This window comes from Oryx dammah, unplaced genomic scaffold (assembly GCF_014754425.2).
Source record: "Oryx dammah isolate SB20612 unplaced genomic scaffold, SCBI_Odam_1.1 HiC_scaffold_2, whole genome shotgun sequence".
Classification (NCBI taxonomy): domain Eukaryota; kingdom Metazoa; phylum Chordata; class Mammalia; order Artiodactyla; family Bovidae; genus Oryx; species Oryx dammah.
This window is the reverse complement of record NW_024070186.1, coordinates 712,403-733,517: the sequence shown is the minus strand read 5'-3', so window position 1 is coordinate 733,517 and position 21,115 is coordinate 712,403. Positions and strand designations below refer to the sequence as shown.

At 44.5% G+C, this 21,115-nt stretch overlaps 1 protein-coding gene across 1 annotated transcript in view; it reads left to right on the top strand.

The window, feature by feature from the left end:
• Nucleotides 1-21,115, top strand: part of KCNH8 (potassium voltage-gated channel subfamily H member 8) — a 476,728-nt gene that overhangs the window by 384,183 nt on the left and 71,430 nt on the right. Inside the window, exon 11 of the mRNA XM_040263440.1 lies at nt 339-553. Within this exon, the coding sequence (XP_040119374.1) occupies nt 339-553 (215 nt within the window). The remainder of the gene's footprint in view (nt 1-338; nt 554-21,115) is intronic.

Below are 21,115 nucleotides of genomic sequence, written 5' to 3'. Positions count from 1 at the left end.
CTAACTCCGGGTCTCCTAGGCTTTATTCTCGAGACGAGTGTTCTCAGCTGGGTGTGGTTCAGATTGCCAAGGGACGTTTGGCAATGTCTGCAGATATCTTGGGTTGTTATCTCTGGTGGGGGTGGGTGAGGTGAGATGCCACTGAACATTCCACCCTGTACCCAAGCTCCCCCCACCAGCACAGAACGATGGGGCCCCAAATCTCAACCCTGCCCAGGCTGAGAAATCCTGCCCCAGATAAAGGTTGCTCTTCTCTTTGAACGTAATTCTAGAGAAATGAAGCCTGTAAATCAAATGACGTCTTTCAAGCAACGTGTCTCTTTTCTCACTGTTTCAAGGGAAAGGGGATTTAATTGGAGCCAATCTATCAATTAAGGACCAAGTGATCAAGACCAACGCGGATGTGAAGGCGCTAACCTACTGCGATCTCCAGTGTATCATCCTCAAAGGGCTCTTTGAAGTGCTGGACCTGTACCCAGAATATGCTCACAAATTTGTGGAAGACATTCAGCATGACCTCACATACAACCTTCGGGAAGGTCATGAGAGTGATGTAAGTCTCCCTTCTAATTACTGCTGAGATCCAAACACATGGGGCCTGGAGATCATTTATAACAGCAAAGAACACGTCCTGACCTCACTTCAAAAAGTCTCTGAGCAGATAAGATGGGACTGCTCAGTCACTAATTGAGCAATTAGGTAATTAGCAGGAGTCAAACCGGGAGCATGTTATCAATATTTTAGAAAAGTACGATTTATGGAGGAGTTCCCTTAACTTTTTTCTTGTTTACTTTCATTTGCTTATAGCCAGGAGGAATGTCAGGGGCATATAATATTTAGCTAGTGATTTAGTTTGTGATTTCTCCCGAACTTAAAGATTTCCGGATAGGGTATATGGTTCAGAGTGTCCTACGTGCGTGTGTATTCCCTACCCCACTGGCTTGACATGCATTTTACTTAAGAATATCTTTTTATTTGTTAACCATGACTCACAACAGTCTATCTTAAAATGAGTAAGTAGGTATGAAAGGATTCAAACCAAAGATTGTCACCCTGGAAGCACAGTGAACATTTTATGAAATCATATATTTGCTACACGTTTCAGTTTATACAAACAGCTTTCCTGTCAAAATACGTACCAAACTGTGTCCGGTGATTAAGCTGCTTGTGAACATGACTTCATTAAATGTGTCAGAGAGACAAATGACTTAATAGGAATGATTGTCGGGAGGCAGGCCAGAGTGTGCATGCCTTCATCTGCTGCCTTGAGCTCTGCCCCAGAAACTTGCTATTCTCGATTTTTTCCCTAAGGGTTTGAGAAGCAAGGTTCTTGTTTTGACTAACCCATATTGTGGGGACATCGTCATCAGCATTCTCCAAATTGTCGGTTAAGAAGGAATCCAAGTGGTATGACTTCCTCTTGGTTGAGGACATCGAATGACAGAACATAGATGATGGCCCCTTCTGAAGTTCAGGGTTACCAGTTTTGAATGCGTGCATCTCTGCATGGATGGTGGCAAACAGCAAAGGAGGTGCAAATATTTATTTCAAAACTTTTTGTGTTAAGGACTCTGTCGGTGTAAAGCGTTTTATTTAGTGCTGAAAGCCACTGGTGAAGCTAAGTGTCAGTCAGGTTTTACAGGACAGAAAACAGATGCAGAATGGGTAAGTAATGTGTGTGTGATGACACACACAGGCTCCTCTGTCCATGGAAATTTCCAGGCAAGAATACTGGAATGGGTTGCCATGGGTTATATGGCAACCCAGGCATATATATCCCCTTCCAGGGGATCTTCCTGACCCAGGGATTGAACCCCATGTCTCCGGCGTTGGCAGTCAGGTTCTTTACCACTAGCAAAGAAATAGCCAACGCATCCTCAACATGGACAAATGGAAAATATTGGCTCTCAACCCCCAGTTTTGTTTCATTCAATTACTTTTAAAGAGTCGTACCTTTAATCCATTTTTTAATCCTCTTTTTGTCTTTGCTGAAACATTCATCACAGTGATTTTAAGCCTCCAGTGTCTGAATAGCCAATGAGACTGTTTTCTTTATCTGTTATTTCTTTTGGGGTTTTGTTTTTTTCTTTTGAGGTCACTTTCCTTCCCCTACTATTTTTCAAACAGATATCACGACTTTGCTTCACTGTAGATATTGTTTATGAAAAAAGTAAAGTCGCTTAGTCATGTCCGATTCTTTGCAATCCCATGGACTGTAGCCCACCAGGCTCCTTCCTCCATCCATGGCATTTTCCAGGCAAGAATACTGGAGTGGGTTGCCATTTTCTTCTCCGGGGGATCTTCCTGACCCAGGAATCAAAGCCAGGTCTCTCATGCTGCAGGCAGACTCCTTACCATCTGAGCCACCCTTGAAAAAAGCACTTGTATTATTTTCCTTCTGACAGGGTCATGTCTTCCTGGGACAGGCAGAGAGAACACTCAACAAACCACCTTCACCCTGTCTATAGTTCCTCCTAGGCTTTGTGAGGTTGATCTGCTTCAGTTTTGCCCCGACCCTGGTAGTACAGCTCTCACCCCTAAGACATGTTTCGGAATCTCTGCTAAAATCCCTAGGTGTTGACCAAAGCTCCTCCTGTTTGACACGCCTTTCCTGCAGTCTGCGCCTCCCCAAGCATCATGAGGGAACCGAATCCCCGGGCTCCTTGGAGACTGCCCCGTGCCCCTAAGTGAGGAGCTGGCTGACCCCTGGGGGCCAGCACGGGAGGGGGTCTCCTCCCTGGGATTCCCTCCTCAGATCCCGGGAGTTTGGGGACACGGGGATTGCTCTCCTCCAGGAAGACTGCTCCTCTCTCGCCTACTCTCTGCCGCCCCACAGTGAGGCAACAGAGTCCCTCAGAAAAACACCTAACTAAACGTGACCCTCGGGGCTTCCCTGGTGCCTGGCTGATAGAGAATCCGCCTGCAGTGCGGGAGACCTGCGTTCGATCCCTGGGGTGGGAAGTTCCCCTGGAGAAGGGAAAGGCTCCCCAGAGTGGACTGTGGCCTACATACTTATGGGCTTCCATTTTCTCAGGGGTCATAGCCCTTCAAGTCTGACCTGAGTTGGTTGTTCTCCATTGCTTTTAAACAGTTATTTTGTGTGTTTTGTCAAGCTTTATAATCATTTTTAGTTCGATATTAGGTACTTCACTATGGCTGAAACAAAAACTTATGCTTCTATACGGAGGACCCCCTCTGAGCTACATTTTTAAGGGCAAAAGGGAACAGGAGCTCTGAAATCTCTTTTTTTCATGGTTCCTCATCTTGTATCGCTCAAAATTTACATTTACACTAGGATTCGGTAGCTCAATTGGTAAAGAATCCACCTGCAATTCAGGAGCCCATCTGCAGTGCAGGAGACGTGGGTTCCGTCCCTGGGTTGGGAAGACCCCCTGGAGGAGGGCATGGCAGCCCGCTCCAGTGTTCCTGCCTGGGGGACCTCATGGAAGAGGAGCCTGGTGGGCTACAGTCCGTGGAGTCGCAAAGAGTCCCACGTGACTGAGTGAGAAAACCTCCAAGATCCTGGGTTGCTATGCCTTTTAAAGGCTAGGTAAATTTGGACCACACTTACCAATAATTTTATAATCCTGGGGAGATTAAAAATAGTCTAAAAATAGCCTAATAGACTAAAAATAGCCTTGTGCTATTTTTTAAATCGGGGTATAGTTGCTTTACAGCATCGTATTAGTTTCTGCCGTAGGTATACGTTTATCCCCTCCCTCTGTCTCTTTCCCGTTGATGCGTATGTGCAGAACCTTGAGCCATTTCTAAGGATACTGTGACTCTGGCGGGATGGGGGGCTTCCATTCTGATGATTGCCTATGATGATGGCTGCAACAGCTCTGGTGTGAGACCAAGGTGGACCCAGCCCCTCTCCTTAATCTCCACACCCACACAAGCAAACATAGCCAATCACACAGAGTTTCCGGTGGGTTGAATCCTTTGTGAAAGTTTGGTCTAGGGATCCTAGAAGGGGGAGCATTTGCATAACAGAAATGCCAACGGTGTAGGTTTGACTTCACTCTATCCTTGCTCTTAAAGCTCCTGTGGCCCCTCTGCCACGCCGTCAGCCCCCTTTGCTGCTGCTCTCCCCTCCTCTCCTATCTTCATGCTCTGCCTCCATCCCCAGACTCCCGACAGTGTCTGATACGACTTAACTCTCGCTTTGATTGGTTTGTGTCTTTCTGATCTTGCCTTCTGGATGTACCGTCTCTCACAAGTGCTTATAACTCTCCAGTGACAGCATTACCAGAATATTTGGATCAAGAGTAGACTAATCATCAACCTGCTTTGAAATAAAAACAAAGAAAGCGTTTTAAGAGATAGTCAAAAGGTATGCACATCACAGTGAGTTATGAGTCTAGAACTCTGATAAATTGTGTAACTTTAGAGTAACAGCTCATCCAATTAAAATGCATAAAATACGTTCTGAGTTTGTGAAAAGGCAAGCTAGGACTTTCTGACCTCATGCTAATCACTCACTTTATGCACTCAGTGTATTTCATATGTTTGCCCTTATTTATATCTCCTGATGACCCCAATAATGACATAGACAAATTCAGCTATTTCTGTCTGTGGAGATTATGAGAAATCTGCTTCACAGCTTCTCATGGTAAACCCTATAAACGTGAGTTTAGCACAGACTCATTTGTTGTTGGCTGTGAAGTTTAGTTTGCCTCAACATTAGAATTTTGAGATAAATAATGACTGAAGAGTATCTAAAATAAGTTTTCCAAAATTAGTAGTGGTAACGCACGGAAGACCAGATATTGCCATGGTTGCATGTAGATACCTTCTGGGTGTGAACACGATGGCCTCTGACCTGCTGGTGTGGCTGTGGAGCAACAACGGCAAGACCTGTTTTACTTACCAGGGCTACTCGATGAAACTCTTTTTTTTTTTAGTTTTTTTGACTGCGCCGCATGGCATGCAGGGATCTTAGTTCTCCAACCAGAGTCAAACCTATGCCCCCTGCAGTGGAAGCATGGATTCCTAACCACTGGATTGCCAGGGAGGTCCTGAAATTGTTTGCCATTTTTTAATTGAAGTATTGGAGAAGGCACTGGTGACCAACTCCAGTACTCTTGCCTGGAAAATCCCACGGGCAGAGGAGCCTGGTGGGCTGCACAGTCCATGGGGTCACTAGGAGTTGGACACGACTGAGCGGCTTCACTTTCACTTTTCACTTTCACGCATGAGAGAAGGAATGGCAACCCGCTCCAGTGTTCTTGTCTGGAGAATCCCAGGGACGGGGGAGCCTGGTGGGCTGCCGTCTCTGGGGTCGCACAGAGTCGGACAAGCCTGAATCGACTTAGCAGGAGCAGTAATTGAAGTACAGCTGACTCACGTGTTTCAGATGTACGGCAATCCCAGCGTAGCTGTGACTCAGTCCTACACACGCACGTGTTCTTTTCCGGGTTCTCTTCCAGCGTAGGGCGCCAGGTGACACTGAGCATGGCTGCCTGGTTCTGCAGCAGGCCCTTGCTGTTGGTTGACTTTATGTCTGGGACAGTGTGTGTGTTGATCCCAGGCTCCTGACTTCCCCTTCCCCACCTTCCCCGTGGCTGCCCGAGTGTGGCTTCCGTCTCTGTGTGTGTCTCTGTTTTGTAAACACACTCATTCTTTTAGCTTGCACACGTAAGCAATGTTGTATGATAACCTCCAGGCTCATCCATGTTGCTGTGAATGGCGTCACTTTACTCATTTTTATGGCTGAGATTCCATTGTTTATATGGGCCATGTCTTTTTCCTTAATTCATCTGTTGATGGACATTTAGGTCGCTCCCAAATCTTGGCCATTGTAAATAGTGCGTCCACACTGAGGTGGATGTATCTTTTTGAATTAGAGTTTTCGTCTTTTCCAGACACATGCCAGGGAGCGGGGCTGCTGGGTCTTATGGTGACTGTATGTTTAGTTTTTAAGGAGCCTTCCTTCCCTTCTCTGTCGTGGCTGCACCAAGTCTCGGCCGCACCAGCAGTGTGGGAGGGCTCCCTTTTCTCCACACCCTCTTTACCACTTATTTATTGCAGTTTTTTTGTGATGGTCGTTCTGATTGTTGTGAGATGATACCTCACTGTAGTTTTGATTTGCATTTCTCTAATAATCAGCGATATTGAGCCTCTTTTTGTGTGCCCATTGGCCATTGGCGCGTCTTCTTTGGAGACATGTTTAATTAGGTCTTCTGACCATTTCTTTGATGGGAAGCTTATTACATTTGAAGTGTGTTGGTTACTCCACGTTTCCCCTCAGTTTTCCATTATTTCATATAATCTGATCAGCATAAAAAATAAAGTCTCCTCCTCCAGTCTTCCCCTCTCTCTAGTAACAGGAGAGAGAGTTCCCTGGGATCCCAAGGCTCAGTGGCCTCTGTGAAGGTCCTGGAAGGTCACGACAGCACGAGGGGTTTTTACCCCGAAGTTTCCTGAACAGAGACAAGGAAGCCTTGAGGCGCACGCACCTTTAGCAGTTCTTCTCTTTTGATGTCTCCGATGCTACGTGGGTAGTTTATGGTGGGCTGATTCATCACAATACTCCAGCCCCCTGGGCAGTACACTCTACACGCAAGCACCAGGTACCAACAGTGTAGCTACAGAACCACAGGCGCCATAATCTCGACTCCTGAGTGAAACAAGCACCTGAACAGACACAATCGATGGGACGCTTCCCAGCATGGCCACGCCTGTTTGTTAAACATAATTAAATATAAAAGTTTCACACTAACGAAGAGTCGGCCTGCTCTCACCCGCCTGTAGGCGGTGTATAGGAGGGGAGTTACACGCTGAAACGCTTCTCCCTGACCGTGACCAGCGAAAAGTGATGGAATTGTGCTCCCTGCATCTATTCTTTTTCTCTAAATTGAGTTATAATTAACAAACAATAAAGATGTTCAACATAGTGATTCAATATTTTTAGATCCTGCAAAATGATCACCACAATAAACCATCCAGCACCATACAAAGTCGTTACAACATTATTGGCTGTATGTCCATAAGTGTAATGATATATCCCTGTGACTTATTTATTTTGTGGCCAGAAGTTTGGTTCTGTTCTGTTTTGTTTTGTTTTTCACGTAGCTGGAAGTGTTTGCCTCTCAACCCCTCTCACCTACTTTATTCCCCACCCAAACCCAAACCTTCTCCCCTCTGACAACCACCGGTGTGTTTCTGTTTTATTCCGATTTGTTTTTTGTTTTGTCTTTTAGATTCTACCTGTAAGTGAACCCAACGGAGCGTGTTTTCCTGCCTGACTTATTTCACATAGCGAAATACTCTCCAGGTTCACCCACGCTGCTGCAAGTGCTAGGGTTTCATCATTTTTCTGGCTGAGTAATGCTCTGCCGCGCAGCGTGCCACACCTTCTCCATCCATGCACATATCGGTGGACACCTAGGCTGCTTCTGTGTCTCGGCTGTAGTAAGCAGCGCCGCAGTGATTACAGGGGTGCGTGTATTCTTCCGTATCAGTGTTTTCATTTTCTTCAGATAAATACTCGGAATTGTTGGATCATGCACAGCTGAGCACACACGTGTATTTCTATCCTATGTTTTCTGAGGCGCTTCCACACTGTTTTCTTTAGTGGCCATATTTACATTTAATTTCTGCCAACAGCACCTGAGGGCTCCCTCTTCGCCACAGCCTCGCCAACACCTGTCCCTTATTGTCTTCTTTTGTGATCCGCATTCTTACAGGGGTGAGCTGGTAGCTCATCTCCCCAGCGACAGTTACCTGAGCGTCTTTCCAGGTGCCTGTTGGCCTTCTGCATGCCTTCTTTGGAAAACTGTGTTAGGTCTTCCACCCATTTTTTGATTGGGATGTTTGGGGGTTTGATATTGAGTTATATGAGTTTTCTATGTTTTTGTGTCAACCCTTTCTGGGATATATAATTTACAAACGCCTTCTCCCGTTCAGTGCTTGCCTTTCGGTTTTGGTGATGGTCTCCTCCCCACGTGAGAGCTTCTCAGTACGGTGTGGCCCCATTCGTTTACTTTCACTTTTGTTTCCTTTGCCTGAAGAGACACATCCGAAAAGAACACTGCAGATGGTGCCTGCAGCCATGAAACTAAAAGACGCTTACTCCTTGGAAGAAAAGTTATGACCAACCTAGATAGCATATTCAAAAGCAGAGACATTACTTTGCTGACTAAAGTCCGTCTAGTCAAGGCTATGGTTTTTCCTGTGGTCATGTATGGATGTGAGAGTTGGACTGTGAAGAAGGCTGAATGCCGAAGAATTGATGCTTTTGAACTGTGGTCTGCAGAAGACTCTTGAGAGTCCCTTGGACTGCAAGGAGATTCAACCAATCCATTCTGAAGGAGATCAACCCTGGGATTTCTTTGGAAGGAATGATGCTAAAGCTGAAGCTCCAGTACTTTGGACACCTCATGGGAGGAGAAGGGGACGACCGTGGATGAGATGGCTGGATGGCATCACAGACTCGATGGACATGAGTCTGAGTGAACTCCGGGAGATGGTGATGGACAGGGAGGCCTGGCGTGCTGTGATTCATGGGGTCGCAAAGAGTCAGACACGACTGAGCGACTGAACTGAACTGAACTAAAGATCATTGTCAAAGAAGCTCCTGCCTGTTTCCTCCCAAGAGTTTCAGGTCCTACGTGTAAATCTTTCATCCATTCTTGTATAAGGTATAAAAAAATGATCCAATTTCATTATTTTGCTTGTAGCTGTCCACTTGGCCCAATACCGTTTTTTGAGGAGACCTTTTCCCTGTTGAATGATCCTCCCTCCTTTGTCATAGATTAATTGACCATATAAGTGTGGGCTGACCTCTGGCTCTCCATTCTGTTCCATTGAGCCTTATGTCTGCTTCCATGCCAGTACCCTGCTCTTTGATTTCTAGGTCTGTGGTATAATTTCAGGTCTGGGAGCATGATTATCTTCAGCTTTGTTCCTCTTTCTCAAAATTGCTTTGGTTATTTGAGACTTTTTCTGGTTCCAAAAAAAATTTAGGATGTTTTTATTCTAGTTTTGTGGAACATGTCATTGATATTCTGATAGGGATTGCATTGAATCTGCAGATTGCTTTATGTAGTGTGACCATTTTAATGATATTGATTCTTCCAGTCCATGTTGTTGGTGTTCTTTGGTTGCTAAGTCATGTCTGATGTTTTGCAACCCCATGGACTGTAGCCCACCAGGCTCCTCTGTCAGAGATCTTCCAGGCAAGAATACTGGAGTGAGTTGCCATTTCCTTCTCCAGGGGACCTTCCCAACCCAGGGATCAAGCCTGTGTCTCCTGCACGGGTAGGTGGATTCTTTACCACTGAGCTGCCAGGTAGGCCCCCATCAATCCTTGAGCACAATATAATTTTCCACTTGTTCATGTCATCTTTCTTTCCTCAATGTCTTGCAGTTTTCAGAACACAAGTCTTTTACCTCCTTGGTTAAATTTATCCCTAAGTATTTTGCTTTCTTTGTTGCAGGTATAAATGGGATTGTTTTCTTTATTTCTCTTTCTGATAGTTTGTTATTAGTGTATAGAAATGCATTAGATTTCTGTATATTAATTTTGTATCTTGCTACTTTACTTATTTATTAGTTCTAACAGCTTTTGGTGGGGGGGACAGTTCTATATATAGTACATGCTACCTAGAAATGGTGACAGTTATAATTCTTCTTTTCCTACTGTTCATGGAGTACTGAAGTGGCTTGCCATTCCCTTCTCCAGTGGACCACATTCTGTCAGGCCTCTCCACCATGACCCACCTGTCTTGGGTTGCCCCGCAGGCATGGCTTGGTTTCACTGAGTTAGACAAGGCTGTGGTCCTAGTGTGATTAGATTGACTAGTTTTCTCTGAGTATGGTTTCAGTGTGTCTGCCCTCTGATGCCCTCTTGCAACACTTACCATCTTACTTGGGTTTCTCTTACCTTGGCATGAGGTATCTCTTCACGGCTGCTCCAGCAAAGCACAGCCGCTGTTCCTTACCTTGGACCAGGGGTATCTCCTTACCACCACCGTTCCTGGCCTTCAATTTGGGATAGCTCCTCTAGGCCCTCCTGTGCTTGTGCAGCAGCAATACCTGAACCATGAACTCCCTGATGTTCAAGCTGGTTTTAGAAAAGGGAGAGGAACCAGAGATTAAATTGCCAACATCCACTGGATCATGGAAAAAGCAAGGGAGTTCCAGAAAAACATCTATTTCTGCTTTATTGACTATGCCAAAGCCTTTGACTGTGTGGATCACAAGAAACTGTGGAAAATTCTGAAAGAGATGAGAATACCAGACCACCTGACCTGCCTCTTGAGAAATCTGTATGCAGGTCAGGAAGCAACAGTTAGAACTGGACATGGAACAACAGACTGGTTCCAAATAGGAAAAGTAGTCTGTCAAGGCTGTATATTGTCACCCTGCTTATTGAACTTCTAAGCAGAGTACATCATGAGAAACGCTGGACTGGAAGAAACACAAGCTGGAATCAAGATTGCCGGGAGAAATATCAATCACCTCAGATATGCAGATGACACCACCCTTATGGCAGAAAGTGAAGAGGAGCTAAAAAGCCTCTTGAGGAAAGTGAAAGAGGAGACAGAAAAAGTTGGCTTAAAGCTCAACATTCAGAAAATGAAGATCATGGCATCCGGTCTCATCACTTCATGGGAAATAGATGGGGAAACAGTGGAAACAGTGTCAGACTTTATTTTTTTGGGCTCCAAAATCACTGCAGATGGTGATTGCAGCCATGAAATTAAAAGACACTTACTCCTTGGAAGAAAAGTTACGACCAACCTAGACAGCATATTCTAAAGCGGAGAAATTACTTTACCAACTAAGGTCCGTCTTGTCAAGGCTATGGTTTTTCCTGTGGTGATGTATGGATGTGAGAGGTGGACTGTGAAGAAGGCTGAACGCCGAAGAATTAATGCTTTTGAACTGTGGTGTTGGAGAAGACTCTTGAGTGTCCCTTGGACTGCAAGGAGATCCAACCAGTCCATTCTGAAGATCAGCCCTAGGATTTCTTTGGAAGGAATGATGCTAAAGCTGAAGCTCCAGTACTTTGGCCACCTCATGTGAAGAATTGACTCATTGGAAAAGACTCTGATGCTGGGAGGGATTGGGGGCAGGAGAAGAAGGGGATGACAGAGGATGAGATGGCTGGGTGGCATCACCGACTCGATGGACGTGAGTCTGAGTGAACTCCGGGAGCTGGTGATGGACAGGGAGGACTGGTGTGCTGCGATTCATGGGGTCGCAAAGAGTCGGACACGACTTAGTGACTGAACTGAACTGAACTGATACTTCTTCTTTAATTTGGATGACTTTTCTTATCTGATTGCCATAGCTAGGACTTCCAATACTATGTTAAATAAAAGAGATGAGAGTGGGTGTTCTTGTCTTGTCCTTTAGTTTAGAAGGAGACCTTTCAGCTTTTCACCAGCGTGTGGTGTAAGCTGTGGATTTGTCACATATGGACGTTGTGATGTGGAGGGTTTGTGCCTGCTAAGTCGCTTCAGTTGTGTGACTCTTTGCAACCCCATGGACTGTAGCCCACCAGGCTCCTTTGTCCATGCAATCCTCCAGGCAAGGATAGTGGAGTGGGGTACCCTGCCCTCCTCCAGGGTTTCTTCCCAACCCAGGGATGGAACTCACATTTCTTACGTCTCCTACATTGGCAGGTGGGTTCTTTACCACTAGCGCCACCTGGGAAGCTCACATTCCCTAATGTGTCTATTTTTTGTAGAGTTTTTATCCTAAATGCATGTGGAATTTTTTTCTGTATCTTGAAGAAGTGGCGTTGTAGAATGTGGGTGCATCCCCTGTGTAGACTCCTTGCCCTTGTCCTTATCTCTACTCTTAAACCCTTACCAGCCTCTTTCCTCAAGTCTGTGGGAGAAACCCTTTCAAAATATAAACTGGATCATGTCATTCAGTTGCTTAAAGTATTTCAGTGGGCCCTCACAAACTGTTAGTGAAATCCAGACTTCTTACCGTGACTTTCGAGACTCTCTCTGCCTTCCGACTCCCGCCTCTTTCACACTCGTCTGCTGCACCTGATGCCCTCCTGTGTCCAGCATTACATCTGTGCTTTTTACAATTTTTATTTGTTTCATTTCTGGAGGTGCTGGGTCTCTGTCTCTGTCCAGGCTTTTCTGTAGCTGCGGGGAGCAGGGCTACACTCCAGTAGTGGACACGTTCTCATGGCCGCTTCTCTTGTTGCAGAGCACAGGCTAGGGTGCGCGGGCGCTGAGCCCTGGGGCACAGCCTCAGTAGTTGCTGCGATACAGGCGTGGTGGCTCCGTGGCGCATGGGGTCTTCCCAGATCAGGGATCAAACCCGTGTCTCCTGCCTGCCAGGTAGGCTCCTTGCCACTGAGCCGCCAGGGAATCCCCATGTCCGATGTCATCTCGTGTCCAGCGTTGCACTGCAACAGACTGGCTTGCTCTCTTTCCTTGCGTGCCCGGGTTTCCAGTGCCTCTCGTGCCTCAGGGCCTTTGCGCGACTGTTTCTCCTTTATACACAGTCGCTCCTCTGCCCTCACCTGACCGTCTGCCCTGGAGCTGGCCTCTCCCAGTTATCCTGTCACTTCACTTTATTTATCTTTTTCAAAGCCTTTAACAAGATCTGTTAACTGATATGTATATTTTATTGTTCACTGTCAGTTTCCCCAGCCAGAATGTCTATGAAGGCTTTGTCTTGTTCCAATTATGTCTTCAGTGCCTAAATCAGAGCATAATGCAGAATCAACATTTAATATATATTTAAGACCTGAATGAGTAATTGTCAGATATTTAGTTTCAGACCTGGAACCTATGTGAAATGAACCGATAAAATGAATAAATTCCTGAAGACAGCAGCCTGTTATAGCCAGTAAATGAAGATATGGAAATTTAGAATTACGTATCTTGGAAGTAACAAAATCAAAGACAGTACCAGCAGTAGGATTTGAAAGAACTGCTAAATTGCAAAACAGATTTTTTTCACTTCCCCTAAGTTCAAGACAAGAGGTTTTCAAAAGGTGTAGAATAATAGGAAAAAAAAAGTGATGGGGGAGGAAACCTCTTGCTGCATAGGTGGTGTAATTCCTCCCGGTGGTCTGGTATGCTAGGTTGTATTAAGATGAAAAAAAAAATCTGTCTTCAAATCTAAGCTAACACACACATTTCCTGTAGAAACAGATTAACTCTGACAACACTAATACCTTCAGTAGAGAATCAATACTGTTAAACGTAAAATCATTCGTAACTGTTGAACACCTCACTTTTATTGCCCAGAGCATGAGGCCACTGATTCTTCACATGAGACGAGCGTGTGGAGAACTCGAGTTAGTAGAGCACCTCATCCGTGGTTATAAAACATCTGATCAGAATGCAATGCACATCTGTTGCCCTTAGTGGTAAACTGAGGCATACAGTCTGTAATATATATGATGGCCAAGCATTCCCCATATTTCTTAATCAGAATTAGCCTCAATGACACCAGAATATGACTTTATATTTCTATTTGGGTATGGACCCATGTCTTTAATATGCAAAGGTGAATCTTTATTTTGAGTTTTATGTTTTCAGAAGGCAGCCCTATCTCAGATGCAAATATCCTTGGGAAAAGCCTCCAATTCCTGGGCACTGAGTTGTGCCCACTTGGATCTCCTGGCACTAGACAGTCTCTTCTGTAATTAAGCTGTACTCTATCCATGAGGTTCAACTCCTTACATTTTCCCTGAGATAAAAGACAAGCCTGAATGGGTCTCAAGTGAAGTCTGTGATTTGCCAATATCTCAGGCTTCCTATATTACAATTTATTTCAAGATTAAACTGAAAAGAGAGTTATTTCCAAAGGAGGGACTTAGTTTAAATTTAGCCTGAAATAAGATGGGGCTGCTTGGAAGCAATTTTCTTGAAAATGATTTACTGAATAGTAATAATTTTAAAAATCATATCTGGCAGCCCACATGCTTAGCTCTCCAAGGGTAGCCTGTGTGTAGGTGGACTGCCAGCGCAGTCTCATGTAATAAGAGAACATAATTAATTCCACACCTTTCTGAGATCATTGTTGTTAGAAAATTGCACACTGAAGGACTCACATGGCATTTTACCATGTCAGCGTTTCTTGTCATCCCAGTCTGAACAAGAAGGTTGTGTATTTCGTCCCTTAGGGAGCAAAACCCTTCCTGGAAGTGTCTTGCGGTGAACAGGTACCCGCCCTACATTTTTATGATGCTTGCGACAGCGTCAGATATGCTGGGGAAAGCTCAGCACATAATGGTCTGGAAATTTTATGTGTGTCCTGTGTGTATTTTACTTTCTAAAACACACAAGTGTTTTCCAGTGAATTCAGAAGGTGTGGCAAACTCTTTGTATTTAGTTGCATTGAGCAACATTAGCTGTATGCAACAAATTCTGATAAATTCTCTTTTCATTTTTATTCTGTTAAAAGTATTTTCTAATTTTCCTTATTATGGCTTCTTAGATATACAGTTGTCATTTAAAAGTGGAAATTTAATTTCCAAATACATGGAGTTTGGGGCTTTTTAAGTGTCTTTGATATTAATTTCTCATTTAAATGCTTTCTTCTTTGCAATCACCCTCCATGTTTCCTCAGTCTTTTAACTTGATTGAGACTGTCAATGGCTAAGTCTAAGCTCTCTTTTGGTAAAGAGACTGCACTTCAAAATATGTGGGTTATTTTAAATTATCTTTAGTTGTTGATTTCTAACATGATTCCACAGTGATAAGAGAACAGACTGCATGATTTCAATACCTTTGGACCATGAAATTTTTGCACCTTGTTTTATGTCCCTGGATATGTTCCAGTATCTCCTGGTTTATAGTCTATGGGAACGTGAATAGAATTTGTACCCTGCTATTGTGTGAAAATTGTATAAATCTTAATTATGTTGAATTGGTTCATAGTGCCTTTCAGGCCTACTGCAGCCTTTTACTTTTCTGTTTATTCATTCTATTAGTTTTTGACACTTTGATATTGAAACTCCAACTAAAAATCTTAATTTGTCTACTTAAAAAATAACTGTAATATATAGTGGAACTGTATATAACTTTGTTTTATTTTCCAAGTCTCCTATAAATGTGTCATCATACTTTCATAACGTCCAAAAGAAAAAATGAAGGTGTGGCAAGCACAGTGCCTTGAAGGAAGGGACGGTGTCTCAGTCCGAGTCCTCGGGGCCTGGCACTGCCGTCTGGCTCATGGCACTAGTCAACGGAGCTGCTGCTGAATTTCTTACGTGTGGCGGCCCACCCTGCTTGCTCGGGCTGCAGCAAGGTCACCCTCGCGTCCTCTCCTCTTCTTAGTGGTTGCTGTGCTAACGGCTTCATGCCCTCCACTATGGTCAGTCTTGTACCTGTAGCACCCAACAGTTTTTGACCAAATCATTCACAGTATTTTCTTTTATACAGAAAATGCACAATAGGAATAAAAAGTTGATCTTAAGGAGGACTGGACTCCCCAGAACTCTAGGTTCACACTCCCCTCTAGCCCTGAAGCTCTGTTTCTTCTGCTTGGGCTCTAGCCTCAGAGAGTTGATGGCTTTATAACCTCCAAAATCTGTAAAGCAAAAGGAAGAGGTTAGCATCAGTTCGGTCAGTTCAGTCGCTAGTTGTATCCAACTCTTTGCAGCCCCGTGGACTGCAGCATGCCAGGCTTCCCTGTCCATCACCAGCTCCTGGAGCTCACTCAAATTCTTGTCCATCGAGTCAGTGATGCCACCCAACCATCTCATCCTCTGTCGTCCCCTTCTCCTCCTGCCTTCAACCTTTCCCAGCATCAGGGTCTTTTCCAATGAGTTGGCTCTTCACATCACGTGGCCAAAGTATTGGAGTTTCAGCTTCAGCATCAGTCCTTCCAATGGACACCCAGGACTGATTTCCTTTAGGATGGACTGGCTGGATCTCCTTGCAGTCCAAGGAACTCTCAAGAGTCTTCTCCAACACCAGAGTTCAAAAGCATCAATTCTTCAGCGCTCAGCTTTCTTTACAGTCCAACTCTCACATCCATACATGACCACCGGAAAAACCATAGCCTTGACTAGATGGATCTTTGTCGGCAAAGTAATGTCTCTGCTTTTTAGTATGCTGTCAAGGTTGGTCATAACTTTTCTTCCAAGCAGTAAGCATCTTTTAATTTCATGGCTGCAATCACCATGTGCAGTGATTTTGGAGCCCCCCAAAATAAAGTCTGTCACTGTTTCCACTGGTTCCCCATCTATTTCCTATGAAGTGATGGGATCAGATGCCATGAGCTTCATTTTCTGAATGTTGAGCTTTAAGCCAACTTTTTCCGTCTCCTCTTTCACTTTCATCAAGAGGCTCTTTAGTTCCTCTTCACTTTCTGCCATAAGGGTGGTGTCATCTGCATATCTGAGGTTATTGATATTTCTCCCGGCAATCTTGATTCCAGCTTGTGTTCATCCATCCCAGCGTTTCTCATGATGTACTCTGCATAGAAGTTAAATAAGCAGGGTGACAATATACAGCCTTGAAGTACTCCTTTCCCAAATTGGAACCAGCCTGTTGTTCCATTGGAGAAGGCAATGGCACCCCACTCCAGTACTCTTGCCTGGAAAGTCCCATGGATGGAGGAGCCTGGTGGGCTGCAGTCCATGGGGTTGCGAAGAGTTGGACAAAACTGAGCGACTTCTCTTTCACTTTTGACTTTCATCCATTGGAGAAGGAAATGGCAACCCACTCTAGTGTTCTTGCCTGGAGAATCCCAGGGATGGGGGAGCCTGGTGTGCTGCCGTCTATGGGGTCGCACAGAGTCGGACACGACTGAAGCGACTTAGCAGCTGTTGCCTCTTGACTTGCATACAGATTTCTCAGGAGGCAGGTCAGTTTGTCTGGTATTCTTATCTCTTGAAGAATTTTCCACAGTCTTGTGATCCACACAGTCAAAGGCTTTGGCACAGTCAATAAAGAAATAGATGTTTTTCTGGAACTCTCTCACTTTTTTGATGATCCAGCGGATGTTGGCAATTTGATCTCTGGTTCCTCTGCCTTTTCTAAAACCAACTTGAACATCAGGAATTTCATGATTCAAGTACTGTTGAAGCCTGGCTTGGAGAATTTTGAGCATTATGTTGCTGGAGTGTGAGACGAGTGCAACTGTGTGGTAGTTTGAGCATTCTTTGGCATTGCCTTTCTTTGGGATTGGAATGAAAACTGACCTTTTCCAGTCCTGTGGCCACTGCTGAGTTTCCAAATTTGCTGACATGTTGAGTGTAACACTTTCACAGCATCATCTTTTAGGATTTGAAATAGCTCAACTGAAATTCCATCACCTCCACTGACTTTGTAGTGTTGCTTCCTAAGGCCCACTTGACTTCGCATTCCAGGATGTCTGGCTCTAGGTGAGTGATCACACTATCGTGGTTGTCTGGGTCATGAAGATCTTTTTTGTTCAGTTCTTCTGTGTATTCTTACCACCTCTTCTTAATATCTTCTGCTTCTGTTAGGTTCATACCATTTCTGTCGTTTATTGTGCCCATCTTTGCATGAAATGTTCCCTTGGTATCTCTAATTTTCTTGATGAGAGCTCTAGTCTTTCCCATTCTATTATTTTCCTCTATTTCTTTGCACTGACCACTAAGGAAGGCTTTCTTATCTCTCCTTGCTATTCTTTTGAACTCTGCATTCAAATGGGTATATGTTTCCTTTTCTCCTTTGCTTTAGCTTCTCTTTTTTTCACAGTTAATTGTAAGGCCTCCTCAGACAACCATTTTGCCTTTTTGCATTTCTTTTTCTTGAGGATGGTCTTGATCACTGCCTCTTGTAGAATGTCACAAACCTCATTCCATAGTTCTTCAGGTACTCTGTCTATTTAAGAAAGTTTACATCACACCTTCTTAAACTACAGACTGGTTATTTTTTATTTTTTTTAATTGTAGGACAGAGTTAGTGTGGAGCATTGGCAAATGGGCTGTCCTGAGAAACTTGGTAGATTAGGGGGCAACTTAGAATGAGGACATCTACTGTAGGCAATAGAAATGCAACTCAGTCATAAACAGCCATGTAACTTAGCCCCAGAACCAAGAAACAGAATATGTCCATTCCCCTGGAAATTTCCATCAGCCTCCCCACCACTGCTATCTGATTTCCTTCAACAAGGATTAGTTTTGCCAGTATTCTGGTGTCATGAAGATGAAGCCGTTCAGTATGCACTCTTTTGAATGTGGCTTCTGTTGCTAAACCTAATGTTTCTGAGATACCTCCATGTTGTTGAGTATACCAGTTCTTTTTCGTTGCTAAATATTCCATTTTATCAGTATATGATTTGAATATATATTGTCTTGTTGATGGATTTGGGATTGGTCCCAGTTTGGGATTGTTACAAATAAGGCTGCTTTAAACATTCTTATCTATGACCTTTTGTGGACATATCCTTTCCTTTTTCCTTGAGTTAATATGTAGGGGTGAAACTGCTGGATCCTAGGGAAGGAATTCATCAAGCTGCTCACTTAAGATGTGTGCATTTTGGTGGATGTTAATTATTTCTTTAAAACCTCCTGCAAATGCAATACTCAGAAATGCAGTTTTAAAAGCAAACTAAATTGCTCTTGGTTTAGTTAACTTGTTTAAGTAAGGCACTAAATGAGCAGCAATTTGATTTTTCATTTCAATAAAGTTTGTAAATCAGTGGCAAAAAAAAAAAAATAAAGTGATCTGAGTTTCTGAAAAGTGAAACCAGTGTGAAGAACAACCTAAGCTATAGAAAGCAAACAAGCCAGCAAGACAGCAGAAGTCAAGTGCTAGACTGTGTGTGATGTGCCCCCAAGTTCATACGCTGAACCCTAACCCTCAGTGTGATGGTATTAGGGGGTGGCAGCCTTGGGGTGATTGAATCGTGAGGATGGAGCCCTCCTGAGTGGGATTCGTGCCCTTAAGAAACAGACCCTGAGAGCTGTCCCACTGCTCTGGCACGTGAGGGCCTGGTGAGGGACACCCAGGTGTGAATCAGCAAGTGGTACTGCCAGATACAGAGTCCTCCAGCCCAGCCTCCACAACTGTGAGAAAGGAATTTCCACTGATTTTGACTAAAAAAATAAAAACCCCAAAATTCCAACTCAAGTAAACACTAAAGTCAGATTTATTGTAAGGATTATAGTTTTCTGACAGAATCAAATAAAATACACCAGACTTACCTGCTGCTCTGTCTCCTCTGTAAAAGGGGAAGTTTCTGGGGAAGGAAATGGCAGCCCTCTCCTGTATTCTTGCCTGGAAACCTTGCCTGGTAGGCTCCTCTGTCCATGGGGTCACAGAGTCGGACACAACTAAGCAACCTCACTTCACTGTAACGTGCACACCGGGATGTCAGGATCCTTGTGAGGCCCGCAAACTCCATTCCTCGTTCTATTTCCTCTCCAATTCTTCCTTTTCTCTTTCGCTCTGTTCCTCTTTCCTTCAGGGCATTTGCCATCTTTCTTTCCTCCTCCAAACAGCAGTAAGTGTTGATAATAGCAGCTTCTCAATTCGAGGGAGCAATAGATTAAGCTAGACTCTTAGTTGATTCTAGATTCCTGAGGAAAGATAGAGTGACTCAGCTCACATCCAGTGCCCACTCTGGTTTTATCAGTGTGTGTGTGTGTGTGTGTGTGTGTGTGTGTGCGTGTGTGTGGTAAGGGGAGGGGGTGGTCAAGGATACAGAGAGATTGCACTGTGGTAGAACCACAGTGGTTTCCATGACAACCCCGTGGGCTGAAGAGCTGAAATAAGAGACAAGACCCAGAAAAGGGGAGGGGGGTGGTCTGAGGCAGTTAGACAAATGAAGCCAACTGTGGGTCATTATATCACTGTGGGTTGTACAATCATATCTCAGCAACATTTTCTTAGAAACCAAATTCCAATTAGGTATATATTAAAGAGAAAAGCTCATAACAAAGAACACAGGAGAAGCTTTAAACCTCTCTGGGTGGGCTCCTGCTTCATCTCCTCTGGATCCTCTCCTGTGTAGCTTTTTGTCAATCAAATAGCATGAGGCATACCCTGGAAAGAGCTCAGCCACATTTCAGTGGCATCTGGGGATTGCAGCTTGTGTTTGCAAGTTGAACAGTGAGCAGTTAGATTTTTAAGCTCCTTGTGGGGAGATGGGGGTTAGCTGAGTTGGGGAAGTCAGAGGATGAAAAGGCCACCTGCCATCCCATAAACAAGACCAAGAAAAACCAGGTCTTTCATTCTCTACCTCCCTGGTTACTTCCACCCCGCAGGGAACAGCAGATGTTCAGCCTGAAATAAAAGGAATCAGGTCTGCAAGTGTACACACACGCACACCGACACCCGCAGAATTCAACTTGCATGCAGTCCTTTGAGAAAGAAAAACTATTGAGGCTCCCTCCACCAGGAGTTCTCAACCCTGCCCTACCAGGAGGGACTCAGGTCTCCATTCCACACTGCATTCTCAGTGCCTGTTTCAGTCAAGTCCAGAGCCTGCATCCTTCAATCTGCATATCCCCGATCTCTAGACTGGGGACAGCAGAGGCCTGCCCTCCTGAGAAAGGCTCTGTGAACTGAAGATTATGCTGATCCTGCTGATGGATGGTATCATGGCTCTGATGAACCAAATCGTATGCGAAGCACTTTATGGACATTAGCATTTTTATTCCCACAGCAATCATGGAGATAGGTTAAGTTCGTATACTAGACACGAAGACTAGTTAAGGATAAGATCATAGCTCAGATGGTAAAGAATCTGCCTGCAAAGCAGGAGACCCCAGTTCAATTCCTGGATCGGGAAGATCCCCTGGAGAAGAGAGAAGCTACCCACTCTAGTATTCGTGGGCTTCTCTTGCAGCTCAGCTGGTAAAGAATCCACCTTCAATGCAGGAGACCTGGGTTCAGTCCCTGGGTTGGGAAGATCCCCTGGAGAAGGGAAAGGCTGCTCACTCCAGTATTCTGGCCTGGAGAATCCCATAGACTGTATAGTCCATGAGCTCCTCAGCAAGTACACAAGGGAAATGAAGAACTACATTTTCAGTCCCAAAGTCCAACTGAAACTTGGCATCAGTTTATCCAGCAAAGCAAAGTTAGAAATTCCTGCCCTGTCCTCAGTTCTCTGAGCCCTGAACGCCAGCTGTACTGTAGGCTAATGGAGCATTGACAGGAAAGAGGTTTCCATGGGAAATGAGCTTCACATGCCAAAAATATAAGTA